The following is a 16232-nucleotide window of genomic DNA, read 5'->3' on the forward strand; positions in this document are numbered from 1 at the left end:
GCCAGAGAGAGTGAAAAATAGTGCTGATGTGGACTGGAACACTACTTCTGTAGCAATCTCACTTGCGTTGAGATCAGGACCAATGGAATAGTGGAGCATAAAGAAAAATGCCACCACAAGCAACTACTGAGGATCAGTTTGTACCGTTGCGAGTTTCTTTCAGGCAGAACTCTTTAATAACATCTGGGCATATGCATATAGCCCTAAAGAAGACAGACCTATTTCACAGTTTCATTAATGTGAACCTGCATTTGATATAACAACTAATGACTGTAACCAGCCTTCAGCTCCGTGCAGCACAGTGCTACATCAGTTACTTGCCATGCTGCCAGTGTGTAGCCTACTGCAAGGGAAAAGGCACTGGATCTAACCGTGTATAATGTTGTGGGCCTAATCAAACGTGATGGGCCATTCATCTCACTCTGATGTGGGATGTGTTGATTTTTGACCCATTGCATCAGGTGCCATCTCAACCAAAGACCAAATGGATCCTCCACAGCATGGCACCATCACTCTGAAGGACAGCTGACAACACAACTAGCTAACTATGCTTGAAGAGCTAGAGCTCCCTGTCTTCTTACACCTACTCTTTATTTCAAGGTAAATCAACTTTTTATTGTTGCTAGAGTAAGAGCTCAATACTTAAAGCTGTTTGAAAAAGATGGATCTTTGAAAAAAATACTACATGGTAATGATTGATTTTATTAGAAACAGAACTACTTATTGCCGTTCCCTATAAATCATCTGATATTTTAAATATGACATGACCAATTCAAACTTTTTATCACCTGCTTGTTTTCGTAAGTTTTATTTCCATCCATTTTAATTCATTGTTTCATTTTAGATTTTGTTTACTACAGTATATAAATTAATTGGAATCACTTGTTCTCATTGATCAGGATTGTTTTCCTGAAAAGGGGAAAATATCTGAAGAATAATTGAATTAATCCTATATATTTGGTCTATGTACGCAAAAAAAACCCACTGTCTCTCCCACCAGTGTTCTTGGAATTTCAACTGGAGGATGTTTTGCATCTTAATGAGTGAGCCCAATTGTAGCTTGAGTTCTGTGCACCTGATCCAACCAGACTTAGCATAGCTCAACAAGAGGTAAACATACAGATGTAATGTGAATGGTAAGAAACAGTTCCCTTCATCCTCCTAACAGTGTACACCGTGAGTCTGAACTCTCAGAGAAGTTCTCCACTGTCACATCCATTTGAAGTCAATGGGTGTTTGACATCTCTGGAACTGAGGCCCCAGTGTAGGCAACTGATAGACATCTCAGGGATCCCAGTAAGAGAAAGAAAAAGCACAGGAAAAAAAAAATCTACTGTTACAGTAAATTTACACAGTAACTTTTCTAGAAAGGAAAACTTGCTGAAGTGAAGTGTTGTCACATGGACGTTGATAAGATGCCCATGGAGTCAGTTAATGCTCTGGGAGTGCTCATCAGCCATCTGTTCATTGACTTCCGAGCATCTACATGAGAAGGGTCTGTGCAGTGCTTGGGACAGCTTTGCTCAGGAAGCCATATGCAACAAGGCTTTTATAGCACAAAAGAAAACAAGAAGCCCAGCAAAAGCTAATGGGCAAAACACTTCCTGTATCATCAGTGCGACAAGTGATGTGGAGGGAAGTTGACGTGCCCTGAACATTGCTTTGGATTAAAAGACTTTATCTTTGATGCTGTTGAGTTCCTCCCTGCAGCACTACCACGTGCCGTCACTGCGGAAATCAAACTGTTCCCAGGCTTCAGTTTAATTATACGTACACATCTGCCGCAGAGGTGAACATCATTAAAGGTTCTGTAGTTTAGCAATACCTACGTTAGTTACTTGTGATTTTACAAGATCTTAAGAACTTTTCCAGGAATTAATACAAAATAGTAAGAATAGTGGAGACAGAAATGTAGCAAAAAGCATCCACATGGCAGCAGACTAATAACTAAAGGTTGGGTTTGTATTACTGACATTATGGAATATGCCAAATTCAGGCTTTTTACTGAAAAAAGAAAAAGAAACAAATCAGGACTCTATCTTGCAAATGCTCTAAGTTCTGTCTGATAAGCTGCTTTTAGAAAACTGCACTTTCCAACAATAAATACTGGCTGAAGTGTAAGGCATGTGAAATATGTAAGCATATTTTATGACAAAAGCATGCTCAAATTTGTATATAAGAAGGAATAGATACAATGAGTGAGAATGTGATTTGTCTTTTGTTATAGGATATCTTCATCAAAAGGAGAAGTACAGTAAACTGAAGCGGGAAAGTTTTTTTCCCCCAAATACATTTGAATGCAAAATCTGTGTTCTGTTACTGGTGTTTTGTAGTAAAGTTACAACATAAAAACCATCACAGCTCTGATTTCCAGGGAAGCTCATTTTGGAAGGTGGTAAATATAATTTAAAAAGTAAAGTCAAAACTAATTTTTCTAACACAGCTTTATGAGAAAGTGTAATTCTGATTTTTAAAAAGCGTATGGTTGTTACTGTACCTCAGCTTATTTATTTAAAATGAAACAATTAAAATTTCAATAAAGGTGTTGGCCACCAGCTGCTGTACCTTATTACAGTTTAAATGGCCAACACTGAAAAATAAATCATTATATTCTCAGAACTAACTTTGGAGAAGTACATGAGGTTATGTATTTTATCCTCCCATGCTTACGCATTACGTTACATTACACTAGGTGGTGACTATCGTGTTTTCCTGCTAGCATCTGGCTGAGTGGTGGTGGTTGCTCTTTGTAACCCCACTCTCCTTTCCGAAACTAATTCAGACCTGTACTGCTGCCTTTACAAGGAATGTTAACAAAGACTTATTTAAAATAGATTGGAAGATATAGGAGTCTTCAGAAAGTGAGCCACAACTTATGTGGTGAAGTTATTACGCGAAGGGATGGCTGTCAGGCACATGGGTGAGCAGAAAGTCACTCATGGGAAGAACAGGCTGCATGAAGTATTTTTAGGTGGATCTAAGTTGGCTTTTATTATTTCAAATTTTATAAGTGTATGTTAATATGGGGGTGAGGGGTGTTTATATGCGTATGTATATAATATTCTCAGCTGCTCAGGTTTTTATAGAAGACATCACAAGTTGGACAGTAGGGGGTTGGAAGTTTAGGGAGGGAGAGGTGGAAATCTGGAAGTGGGAGAAGGAGATTGTAAGAGCTTATCCAGTATGTGTACGTAGCTAGATGTGGTTGATTAGAAGGTATACTTCTATATACAGTATTCTAATATACAGTATTAGCACTGTAATAATACTCAAGAGAAGTTGAAAGCTGCACTCTGGAGAACAAATTTCAGTCTTACCTCTAAATCTACTGAATTGATGCCAGCCTGCTGGCAGCCACCACTCAGGTGAGGTCCCACTGTCTCTGGTGGGGAATGCTCACGGTATGGAATGAACCAGCACCAGAAAATCAAGGGAAAATGTGGTGCTGTGAAGTGACGTCAAACTAAGTGGAAGTCCACTGCTTCTCATTGCCAGCTGGAGATGTGGCTGCAGAAGGCCAACACTGTTGAGTGTGCACTAAAAACACATTATTAAGATCTATTCTTCAGGTGAGCTTCCAAGCCTTGATTTTCTACGTGTAGAGGATTTGGTCTCTTCCTTATGCAGAACAATATTTAAAGGTGAAAGTTAGAAGGGAGCACACGCAATACACAGGAAAGTGCATTTTGCTTTTATGCTTTTTCATGTGAAGTTTCTGTTACACTTACAATGTACTACATATGCATTATACTTTTGAATTCTTGAATTTGCAGCAATGGTTGCATGTATTTAAATACCAGTGATAATCCTGGGCATGTTTGCCTCACAACGATTCTCCATAATCGTCTCATGTTGAATGACTGATAATACCATATGTTGTCTAAAGGTCAGTTTTGTTTAGGTTGGGAAAAAGGGTGTTTAGTTCGGCTGAGGATACAGATGTTATGTGAGGCAACATTAAAAATGCCATGAAATACATGAAAGATATAAAACAGGGTTTGCTTTATGGAACTAGGCCTTCATCTATTTAGTCTAGCATGTGGGTTTTGACATAGGTGAGAGACCATCTCATCTTACATGAGGTCTTGGTCTAATAGCTGAAATTAAATCTGAAGAACGGATTTCAATATTAGCTCCAGGGTTTATCTGGAGAATCTGGAAAATCTTTAGAGATTTTCACTTCTGACATGCTTTTGTACACATATGGATATCCAGTACTTTTTTAATATCTTGCTTTGGATTTTTTACTTCTGTGGCAACATATATCCGTTAGTTTTCTTAACATAGTTTCATTCTGTGTGAATATTGCCTTTTATTTGTTTTGAGTGTAGATGTTGTCATTTGTATGTTGCAGCCTGTGCCCTTAGCCTCCAACCTAAATATAAGTCTGTGTTCTCCTTGTTTGGGTGAATAATTGAATCTTTTTAATTAAGTTTTTTTTAAAAAAAATCTTCACTTGATATATATGTCTTTATTTATTTGATTTATAAATGCTTATATTTTTAATTGATGGTAAAATTTTCTGCTAACTCCAGCAAAACATATTTTTAGGTGCAGACAGTAAATAAATAGGAAAAATTCACCTTTCAGTTTGACCTGGAGTAATTTTTGCTCACAATAAGTTATGGGAGGTGCACCAGTACCAATGGGGAGAGGGTGTTACCTCTACCAATATTTTCCAAACACAAAATCAGGGTAGTAAGTTGATTTGAGATACCGTTCAGCAAACCTCCTTGTGAGTTTCAAGTCTTATCTTGAGCTCTGAGGGGAAAAATGCTTTTTAACTTTCACTTTTATTAGCTGCACAGAACAAGAGCAGGAAATAAAAAGGTAGCCATCTGCCATCCAAGAAGTTATTAAGTAAGTTTCTACTACAAGATCTTTAATACGGAAGGTGATGTACCAGCCAGATCTAGACAGAATGCCTGTTATCTCAGCTTGAATTTGCAGATGGAAAGAAATCTGTCTACTTGTTATACAGCAGTTTTTATCCAGACACTGGAAAGTCAGTAAACATAAACCTTTCCAGGATTACTTTTCCCAATATACTTTTTGTTTAAAAGCACTATCAGCTTATACATCAGCATTACAAAACAGCCAGTGTTTCTCTGCAAACAGCTCAAGTGCTTTTTCACTCCAAGACTTTTTCAGCCTAAATGAATTAGATATCATGGCAGAAAAAATTACCTCATTATCACAGAATTCTAGGAACCTTAAATACTGTGTATAAATGTAATTCCTATTGTGATTTGTCTGTAGAAAGATACTTTCCCTAGTGTTCTCATGATTTTAATTCTTTTTCTAGTCTCACCTTAGAAAAAGAAATAATGAAGTCAGTAGTACTTTTACAGCTTAATTCATTTTTTGAATGAAAAAGCAGCCTTCCTATTAGATGTCTCAGTTTAAGCTACCTTTCTGTTTCTTACAAAACAAATAAACTCTTTGTTATTAGCTTTTAATCTTACTTAAGAAGGTCCACAGACTTTTTTTTTTTTACCTGCTACTAAACTGAGAATTACTTTTTTAATGAAAGCTATGATGAAAGCTGGTGTTCTAAAAATGTGACCCAATATCCTTTGAAATGCTTCTTTTTATTTAATATTTTCTAAGTTTTGTAACATTGTGCTGCATAAGATAAAAGAACTGTTTACGACGAGTGTTTCAAATTATCTCCTTTTATGAAAAGGACATGTAGTTTTAAACATTTGTAAGCTACAATAATTGAAATTCATGAAAGTCACTAAAGCAAGTCAATAATCAAGGAAAAGGAGATAGCTAGTTGTGTAGAAGAGGTAGTCATGCCTGACCACTTGCTAACTATGACAAAAAAAACAGGGCAGTGACAATACCAGCAACCCTCCCAAGACTTGGCTACCTTATCTAGATTGATGAAACAGCTATTTTTCTCCAGGCTTTTCTTCTAAAAAAATTTCTTGTATTATTAGGTTTTGTTGATGGGATGTTCTGAATTGCTTCTTAAAGGTGCAGCTGTGTTTGACACATCAATACCAGGTCATTTGGTGTCTTATCCAATGTCCACTAAGACATTTGGAAGTCTTTTGTTTATTTCTTTTAATTTCAACCTAATCCCATGCTGTTTGTAAAGTATGGCAATGATCTCAATAGCTCCACTTGCATATATATATATAAAATGCATATATATATATTTGCATATACTTTTTCTTAGAAATTATCCCCTGTGGTTTGTGTTTTCACCCCTTGTGTGTAGAGAATTTTCATATATGTCAATATTATCTGCAGACCTGAGTGAGAATGGGACCATAGACACCACTTAGCCTCCACTCTTTATGCATCAGAAAAAATTGCTAACATTATTTTTTGTTTATTTCAGGTTTCTTTTCTCCATGGAAAACTCCAAAGCCTGTAAGTTCCCTTTCAAAATTATACACATTGAGTTCATAAGATGACTATCATTCAACGCAAATTTCTGTAGACTTTCATCTAACCCTCCTGTTCCCAGCTCATGAGACACCTCTCGGCAGTGCCCCAACTCTAGGTGAGACAGCATCAAGGCTGGCCTAACTAATAAACTCTGCAGATCTGTTGACTTGGAGTCTGCCAGCAGCAGTCTGGAGAAAGGAACATCTCAATGTTGAGTTGGGTGTCAAGAACCAGAAATCCAGTGGCTCAAAAATGAGGGGTCTGGAGGAGAAAGCAGCAGAAGGCCCTAGCAGCGAGGCTAGTCTAGTTGGCCTTCTAGTTGGTGATCTCTTTGAAATGGACAACATGCACTTTTTCTGGTTTACAAGTGGCTTGAGCTTAGCATCCTTAAAGTGGTTGTTATTCTTTCTTGCATTAGTAGATCTAGAGCTGGAAATAGTCACACTTCGAGTGAGAGCTTGGGCTAGATAACTTACTGAGGTGCCTTCTAACCAACATTTCTGTGTTTTTTTGATTTTGACATTAAATTCCAAGGTATGAAGAAGAGCTTCCCTACTGTAAGACTGTAAGCAATGACTGCATTTATTCTGTTGACATCACATTGTGTCATTTTTTGAAGCTGTGACAAAATTCACAGTGTTAAAAGCAATCATAATGTACTATTTTTGGTTGTCTGGTTTGTTTTGTTTTTTTTTAGTTTGGCTTTTTATTTAGATTGTAAAGACCTTAAAGCAGTGATTATTTCTCATCAGAGGTGTGTAGAGGAAAAAAAGAGCCCTGACTCTGCCTGAAGGCTTCTAAGAGTAACAGGAATAATAATAGCAATATTTTTAAAGGATTTATAGCTTTCTTATTGGGGGGGGGCTTATGTTGAATCTGGACAACTTCACATCCTCTCATATTGGATCATGGCATGTTTAATGCATACCAAAGTAATTTTTGTAGCCTGTCAAGTACAAATAGCAATTAATCAGCTGATGCAACTCCATCAGACTGCTTTAGCATGTGATGTTTTTGATGTAAAAGGCTAGAGAATGAATGCAATACATTGGAATAAGTATTGTGTAAGTTTGTTTATTCATCTAAGTAGCAGGAAGTTTGTGAAAATAAATCTAACTATTAAGGGCTAGCTTGCTCTCACCAGTTTAAGGTTCCTGTCTGACTGGGACGTTCATCTTTTAGTCTCAGGTAAAAAGTGATGAAACAGAGAACTTGAAACATACTTGTTAAAGACCCACATTCAAAGAGCTCCGCTGTCAGTGCTCACCCTCTTTACATACATATCAAATATATAAATATCAGCATATTGTTGATGATTGCTGCACAGTTTTGTTGTATAAACAGTATAGTAGTTCATACTCAAGTAGCACTTGCCAATAATCAGAATTTAGAGAAACAATCTGAGCGATGCAGTTTTTTCATGCAATAGTCTGAGGAAACCAGGGCTCACAGAATAATATAACACCATTGTGTGCAGATATTCTTCACAGCTAGTCTATTTTGGGGTAGTCTCAGCAAGAGAGTTTACAAATGACTAACCAGGTTAAGGTAGTGTGCATTCCTCTGTCTGTCACCACTTTAACTAGAGAAATAATCAGACATAAACTTCTAGTGCCCAAGACGTGAAGATTGAAACCAAGTGCCCCTGAAGCACTGAGAGTCTGCAGACAGTCTGAAGCACTAAGGCCAGCACTGGGAGGTTTGGAAGGCTTTCCCAACACCACAGCACAGCCCTGTAGGTGTGTACCAGGAAAGACAAACTGTAGATGGCCCAAAACCAGGTTTCTTTTCTGGTTGGGTGACTACTGCTGCCCCCTCACTTCTCTGGCCACACAGGGGAGAAGCACCCACCATTCTTTAAAGGAAAAAGGGGACTACAGGCCATTGGCTGGAAGAGAAGAGACAAGTAACTCTCCCTGAGGCAGAGGCTCAGGGATGGTGTGCACTGCATCTCAGTGTGCTCAACATCCCAGAGTAACCTACGCTGACAGAAATTTCCTGTGGTTTCTATGTATGCATATAGTATATATATCATACGTAACACAATTTGATTCGTGCAAAATGAACTTGAGCAATGTCAGCAAACCATTACCCAGCTTAAATGTGATCCCCTGCACTCAATACCATGCTTACTCATTTCTAAGAGTGCCTTCATCTGTGAGCTAACATTCACATGGCAAAACACTGTGTGACTATTTAACTAATTGATATGGGCTTGAGAGACATAATTCACCTTGTGTTTATCTGTTTATGTAACTATTTATGTTAGTGGTATTACTGACAAGTAAGAAAATTTTGCTCAGTTTTTAATTTCACACTTGAAGATTCAGAGCTAACCAGCAAGCAAGAATTAGACATATGGGACCCAGTAGGGTTTTGCCAAATGATCTCCAGTTTCTTGTCCTTCCTCCAAGGAAAAGTTTGCTCATCAAAGATAATTGTATTTTCCTTTCTCTTTTTAAAGCCTTCTTTAAATATTTTCATTTTATTCAGTTTCACATTTTGAATGAGGTAAGTGTTCTATTTCTCTGGTATTGTCCATGAAATTAGGAAACTTTCACTTCGAGATAGACAGGGCCCCACATGTCTTTCTGCTTCATAGTGATAAGATAAGTAGTTTAGTTTCACTGACTTGTATTCTTTTTTAGATTCCTCACTGAAAGTAAAACCTAAACATGATTCTCTGTTATTTTCCTTGATCATAAGGAAGTTGTATTAGGCCCAGTTCGCCTTTCCTATTTAGACATAGGGATCAGAATCGGGTTTGTTTCTGGAAACCTTTGAATTTATGCTTCTATGATACAATGATAAACTGTATATATGTTTATATATACCCAAGGCAATTCCTTTAGAGACAGAAGAGCTATCAGAAGTAGTATTGTGATACTCATGTGACTTGCCACATAGGCTAATTTACCCAACACAGAGGATAAATTTATCTTGGTATAAAGGGTACCTGAAGGTACCCTAGGTACTTTCTTGTACCTAAGCTATTTCGATGACAACTCAGGTATCTCCATATGTCACTTTATTGCACAGGATCTACATATCTATAGTGCCTTCTTGTATCACATCCTAGTTGCCGTCTTTTGTATCTGACCCAAAATAAAAATGTCTTTCTTGAACAACATTGGCGAATATTGAATATAGTATTCCATGTCTTCATCATTAGCACTTTATAGCACTAATACTTTCTTTTCTCAACTTAAATATCAAACCTGGTGCATACTAGTGCCTGAAAGTCATCCTATGATTGGCTGAGATGCCTAGATCTTTCTTTCCTTCATCGTTTCTAATGAACCAGCCCGCTTACTGCTGAAACTCTAAAAGAAACAGAGCTTGAATTATAACATTGCTCTGTATAAAGAATGAGGTCCTCAACAACTTAAAATGGCCAATATCCATATTCCGTTTATTTTGAAGTAAGAAGCTAAGAGTGTCAGATCAGCTGGGATGTGCAGAGTGATAGTTACTCAGCATGTTCACCAGGAGGACTCTAAAACATCTGTAGCCCACATATACTTCGTGTGGGAAAAGCCTGATGCTGTTAATCATCAGAATAGAGAGCAAAGCCTGATTAGCCAAACACCTTCTGAAACCGAGGAACTAAAGGCAAATGATAATCACAGAATTTGCTGTAAATCTGCAGTCATCTTTGATAAGGCACTGCTGATACAACACTAGAAGTCAGTGGTATTTAATTACAGTTCAGTTTGTTCCAAGAGTCATTTTCTGTGTAATTAACTGATTTTTGGGTTATGTGTGAGAACACACTGTTCTGGAGGCTTTACCACCCTTTGCTTTAGGAGAGGTCACAGGAAAAGACAAATATTCATTCCCTGGCATAAATATTTCTGTTTTGTTTAACTCAGCCTCTTCGAATATATTTGCTAATGCAATTTAATTAGTAGCTAACTCCTTCAAAAAGAAAGATGCAGATCCCCAAGTCTTCTTTTGAATAGTCTATCATATTACCTCCTTTCTAGCTTAATGTACTTGTGAGACCACTAAGGTCAGTCTTGGAGAAAACATGGATTGAGGTGGCTTTCATACATAGAGAATGTATGCATTTCATACACTGTTGTGTACTTCTGTCCTATAAATGGTCTGGAAGAGTTGAAAAGCTTATCCTGTGCTTGGGAGTTTGGTTGGACAATGCCAATGTAGTTTTTTATATAAGAAAGAAACTGTAAGAAATGAAAAAGTCTCTATCAGACTAATACCCACTTTTTGCTCACCATGTTCTATATTTTATTATTGAACATTCAGCTGTCACTAGATGCTCAAATACCTGCTGTAATAATTTTCCCTTTGTTTTTTGTTTTTTTTTTTTTCTTCAACTGAAACTGTAAAGTCTGCTCACAGCTACAATAATCTACTTCTCCCCGGGGCAGCTAGCTATTTTCATGCATTCTCAAAAGATACAGCATAAGATCATTCAGTTGCAACTCAGTCTGGCCACTTCTTTGTTAAGCACTGCTTTCAGTTATGTTTTTTGATGAATCTGATAATTGTATCGTCACAGACCCACAGATCCCACCTTTAGCAGAATCACTTCCAATAGCTCAGCGCATCCTGTTAGAGGCATTCAACATGCTTCAGGGGGAGAGTTGGGCGGGGAGAAATTTAATGAAATATAACAAGGGCAAGTGTAGAGTCCTGCATCTGGGCAAGAACAACCCCATGTACCAGTACAAGTTGGGGACAGACCTGTTGGAGAGCAGCGTAGGGGGAAGGGACCTGGGGGGTCCTAGTGGACAACAGGATGTCCATGAGCCAGCAATGTGCCCTTGTGGCCAAGAAGGCCAATGGCATCCTGGGGTGTATTAGAAGGGGTGTGGTTAGCAGGTCAAGAGAGGTTCTCCTCCCCCTCTACTCTGCCCTGGTGAGGCCGCATCTGGAATATTGTGTCCAGTTCTGGGCCCCTCAGTTCAAGAAGGACAGGGAACTGCTAGAGAGAGTCCAGCGCAGAGCCACGAAGATGATTAAGGGAGTGGAACATCTCCCTTATGAGGAGAGGCTGAGGGAGCTGGGTCTCTTTAACTTAGAGAAGAGGAGAGTGAGGGGTGACCTCATTAATGTTTATAAATATGTAAAGGGCAAGTGTCATGAGGATGGAGCCAGGCTCTTCTCAGTGACATCCCTTGACAGGACAAGGGGCAATGGGTGCAAGCTGGAACACAGGAGGTTCCTCATAACTATGAGGAAAAACTTCTTTACAGTGAGGGTGACCGAACACTGGAACAGGCTGCCCAGAGAGGTTGTGGAGTCTGCTTCTCTGGAGACATTCAAAACCCGCCTGGACGCGTTCCTGTGTGATATGGTCTAGGTAATCCTGCTCCGACAGGGGGATTGGACTAGATGATCTTTCGAGGTCCCTTCCAATCCCTAACATTCTGTGATTCTGTGATTCTGTAACGCTGGGCCCTAATCCACACGGGATCATATTATCTGAGAAAGATCACATCTTCCCGTGAGCAACAGATTAACAAGTAAATTTAACCAAGTAATTTTATAAACAGCACGACACACACCTTTCATCTCAAGAGGCAGCAAATGGATTTGGTAATTTTGCAAAACACATCTTCAACTGAAATCGCTGTCTTTGGTCTTATTGTGGAAGTCACAGTTTTTGCAAAACTTCATCTTTATTCTCTGTATTTTTTTTTTCTAGATGATGGAACGATGGGAGAATCAAGGTAGCCCTCAAACAAGCCTGTCTGCTCCAGCTGTGCCACAGAATATTCCCTATCCACCTGCTCTTCACAGGAGTTCATTTCCTGATTCAACAGAGGCCTTTGATCCACGAAAACCTGACCCATATGAGCTGTATGAGAAATCAAGAGCTATTTATGAAAGTAGGCGTAAGTGAAAGCCCTGTTCACCCTGCTGACCATTTAATATTTTAAGCTTTTGCCTATGAATGTGTCACTGCTGACGTAATTTTCCTTAATTACCTTTTGTAATTTAAAGTAAGCAACTATAATTCCAGTTAATAGAGGCCATTATAAATTATTCAAAAATTCTGCACTTCTACATTTTCCTAGATCTTGCCTAGATTCTAAAGTTTGACTTTGATAGGGTTTTTTCCTTATATTTTTGCTCTCCTCATTTTGTGTGTTAAATCCTCAGTGAAGAACATTATATCTGCCACCACATTTTGCTGTACTGTTTTTCTTCATAGTTAACCAACAGGAGGATGTGAATTTATCAATACAAAATTGTTTCACTTACTTTCACTTTAAAGTGAAGTTTATTAAAGAAATTTCAGATTTATTTGTTTTTATAAAAATGACTTTCACAAGTTATGACATTGTCCTTAATGGTTAGAAAGAAATCCATAGTACAAATAAGTACTATTTGAAGATCAATACAAAACAATACTGAGCCATCAAGATTCCCATCTTCATTTTATTTTTCATGTTTTTGAGGGTTATACCACATATTTCCATATTTCCAAGAGTAAAAGCAGTTAAACTTATTTACTCCTTATCGTAAAGAAAATTTTAGCTGAAAGTGTTATTCTAAATTGTCCAGAGCTTTTACACTTATTAAGGTCAAAACTTCAAAATAGTTTATTTTTTTACTGAAAGATTTTTCACAGCAGTTATCACTTGTGCATACCACCTTTCTATTCATTTTATAAATTACTTTAACCTATAGACCAAATGACTTTATAAACTACACATAAACTATTACACTGCGTCTGATCGAGATTAGCCCATTAATATTAGTTGGACCCTGAGACGTAGAGATAAACCTAAACTATCATAATCCCTGATCTGGAATGTACAAATTTCTTCAGTGTGCGAAAGGATAGTCTGAAGGTAATATGTTATTGTCCCAAACACTGGGTTGGCGCTGCTCTTACTTGCCTTGGCCATTATAGTTCAGTTACAGCATCATCACCTCCGGTTTGGCTTTCATATTTCCAGTCCCCAGCAAGATGGATAAGCCAGAGGAACACCAGGGTTTGTTTTACATCAACTCTAAGTTAACTCTAATCTAGCCTCTAAATTGTGTCTCAGATTCCTCAGTTCTTTGCCACTGTGGCCAGTGCCACCATCTTCTACCACCCTGGTCCATTTAGAGAAACATCTTTCAGTGGAGATTGTCACCATGAAACTCACTTTCCACAGTCCAGATCTTTTTTTTTTTGAGGTTTTTGTTTGCTTTTTTATTTATTTAATAGGTCCCTGAAATTAAGATCCCAAGTTTAAATCTAAGTACTAAAATAAATTGCTGGCTTTTTTCAACAATACGGAGTATCTTATTCTCCCTAAATATGGATTTGAGAACTTACTTTAGACCCCCTATAAAAAGTATTTGATCTTCAGTTATAAAGTGTTAGGTGTAGGAACTGAGCTTTCCAGTGTATTTACAAACACCATGTAGCCCATGCTGGCTTGTATTTTAATAAAATAAATATTATTTGCTAACATAGCATCTTCATCTGCTCCTGATGATATTCTTGATTGGACAGGGTACTCAAGACAATGTACAGAGGCTATAATTTTTGAAATTTTAAAACTCTTTATAAAGTACAGATCAAGATACAGTGTGGAGCAGGCCAAAAAGGTTTGAAACAAGTAGGACTAGCTTTGAGCAAAGTTTGAAAATAATTTTTAGACATCTCTCCTCTTTCTCTTTCTTTCTCTTTCCCTTGTGCATTAAGGGCTAGAGTGACAAATAAACAAAAAGATTTGCCAGAGCTGAAATGCTATTCCCCAAAGTGCTGGGATTTGGGACTATAAAGAGAAATTAAAGGGAAAAGAAACAATTCCATAGTTAACAAGGGGTTTATCTAGTTCAGCACCTCTACTGAAAACACTTTTGACTTCATATACTGCTTTAAGGAAAGGAAAAACCTTTGCAAATAATTGCCTCCCATATGGGAAGTTTCTAGAGGTGTCATATTTTAGCAAAAATCTGCACTTTCCATTCAGCAGAGTCAGAACCATCTTTTGTGGTTAAAGCCATCAAGCCAAGAGTGGAAAAGCACAGATTACAGACTTCCTGCACTGAAACAAATACCTTTGAAAGACAATTAAGAAAAAGTTATACATGCCATATGTATATATGTGATACATATTTATGCGGCATATTCTTTTGTCTTGGTCTCCAATATGAAGAGTTCTATATATACAGAATTGCCCTAAACATTAATGAAAGCAAATAGGCTCAATTCATGTTTGCCCTTCACAAAATTGTGGGAATATAGATTTGATGTCAGCTACAAAGACTGCCTTACACCCCAAAAGATGACATATTACACCAAAAGATATATTACACCATTCAATAACAGAATGAAGTGAGTCATTATTATGCATGGGTGCCTTCTACGAGTTTTCTGCGTACTTCCTTGACCAACATGAACTCCAGTCTTTTACTGATGATACGATCTACTGTGTTCAGGAGCATATGCTACACCAGGGGAAGAGCTGATACTCATAGGTTGGAGCTATGCTAAAGACTGTGTTTAAACGGTTTCATTGCATTTGAGTTCTGTCCAAGAGGCAACTGGAAATTGTACACAAGCCTTTTTCAGCCAGCTACCTACACAAAATAAGAATTAAAAATCATGAAGCTGTTGGGGTCAAAACAAAAAAGTGAGATGTAAAGCAAGACTGCAGTACCCGCTCCTCCCAGATTTCCAGCAGTGTCCTGATCTTCCAGCTAATCCTGAAAGCTTTAATTTGTTCTCTTCTGATGCTGGTATCCTTTGAACATTTTCTCTAAGCCTTGATTCCACAGTTGCCAACCAGATCTCTTCTGCATTCATTTATATCCCTTGGTCATAAATAACTGCCTTCTAACATCTCTGTTCTCCCTGACATTTTTGTTTCTTGAATGCCATAAGCACACATTTTAGCAAATTCAGTTCATCAAGCCTTTGATTGCTTTTATTCTCTACATGGTGCTAGTGTTTCCTGAAGTGAGAGAAACAACAGGCAGGAAATCCATTACTGAGTCAAGAAATTGTCATCTAAATTGAGTATATAGGAGGGGGTGTTTCAAGATAATACACACTTAGTTTCCTACCATATGGCTGTGTCAGGTTGGTTGTCTTTGGTGTAGACATATTCAAAGTGTACAGGAAAAGTTCAGCTACTTTGAGGTTTTTTTAAGTACTTCTTATCTCTTATACTGAGACTCTGTGACTAAACAGTTCATTTTTGTACTGCTAGACCTCTGAATTTCTACAGATCCTTTTATCAGAGGATCTCACCACAGTCAGCACTCACCAGGACCTCATCAAAGCCTGCTGCTTCCCTATCAGGGAGATGAGTGAGTTACGCATCACAGCGTAGTTCTGAGAGGAGCACAAGCCTCATGACTCAAAACAGAGCAAGAACTAGACCCAAGGAGCCTGATTCACGAGCTTTTGCTCTCGCCACTAGGTATACTCATCCCTACCTAACAATAGCAAGAAAGGGGCTTCAAGCACAAAGTCTCCATGAAAAATGATGGTTTTCATTGTACAGGAATGTTTTTCCACCTTTGGGCATGTGAAGGACCTGCATGTCCCTGTGCGATAGGGAGATTTCAATTTTTAATGATCACATATGAATTACAAAGGACTACTGCTTCTGCGCTGGAAACAGTTTCATAGAGGCAGCTCTACCAATAAAGCTTTGAGACAAATGGCGTGATGCATTAGTGCAGAAGTGGAGTGCAACTCTCTTTTTTAAGTCATAGGTCCTCAGAAAATTGTTTGTCACAAGGTAGTTGTTACCTGTCAGCTATTACCTGTTAGCTGTCACCTGCCTCTGCTGTCACCCATCTACTGCGCTCAATAGCTCCAAGTAGCCAAAAAGGAGCATAAGGTG

General features: G+C 38.1%; 1 protein-coding gene across 4 annotated transcripts in view; it reads left to right on the forward strand.

Annotated features, from left to right (window-relative positions):
• The window catches only part of MAGI2 (membrane associated guanylate kinase, WW and PDZ domain containing 2), an 823074-nt gene that overhangs the window by 717004 nt on the left and 89838 nt on the right, over window positions 1–16232 (forward strand). For 3 of the 4 annotated variants that reach the window (XM_068400692.1, XM_068400694.1, XM_068400695.1), the window contains exons 11-12: window positions 6353–6384; window positions 12077–12266. In XM_068400692.1, the coding sequence (XP_068256793.1) occupies window positions 6353–6384; window positions 12077–12266 (222 nt within the window). The remainder of the gene's footprint in view (window positions 1–6352; window positions 6385–12076; window positions 12267–16232) is intronic. The other variant, XM_068400693.1, reaches the window with a different exon arrangement.

Source organism: Nyctibius grandis, chromosome 5 (assembly GCF_013368605.1).
Source record: "Nyctibius grandis isolate bNycGra1 chromosome 5, bNycGra1.pri, whole genome shotgun sequence".
Taxonomy (NCBI): Eukaryota; Metazoa; Chordata; class Aves; order Nyctibiiformes; family Nyctibiidae; genus Nyctibius; species Nyctibius grandis.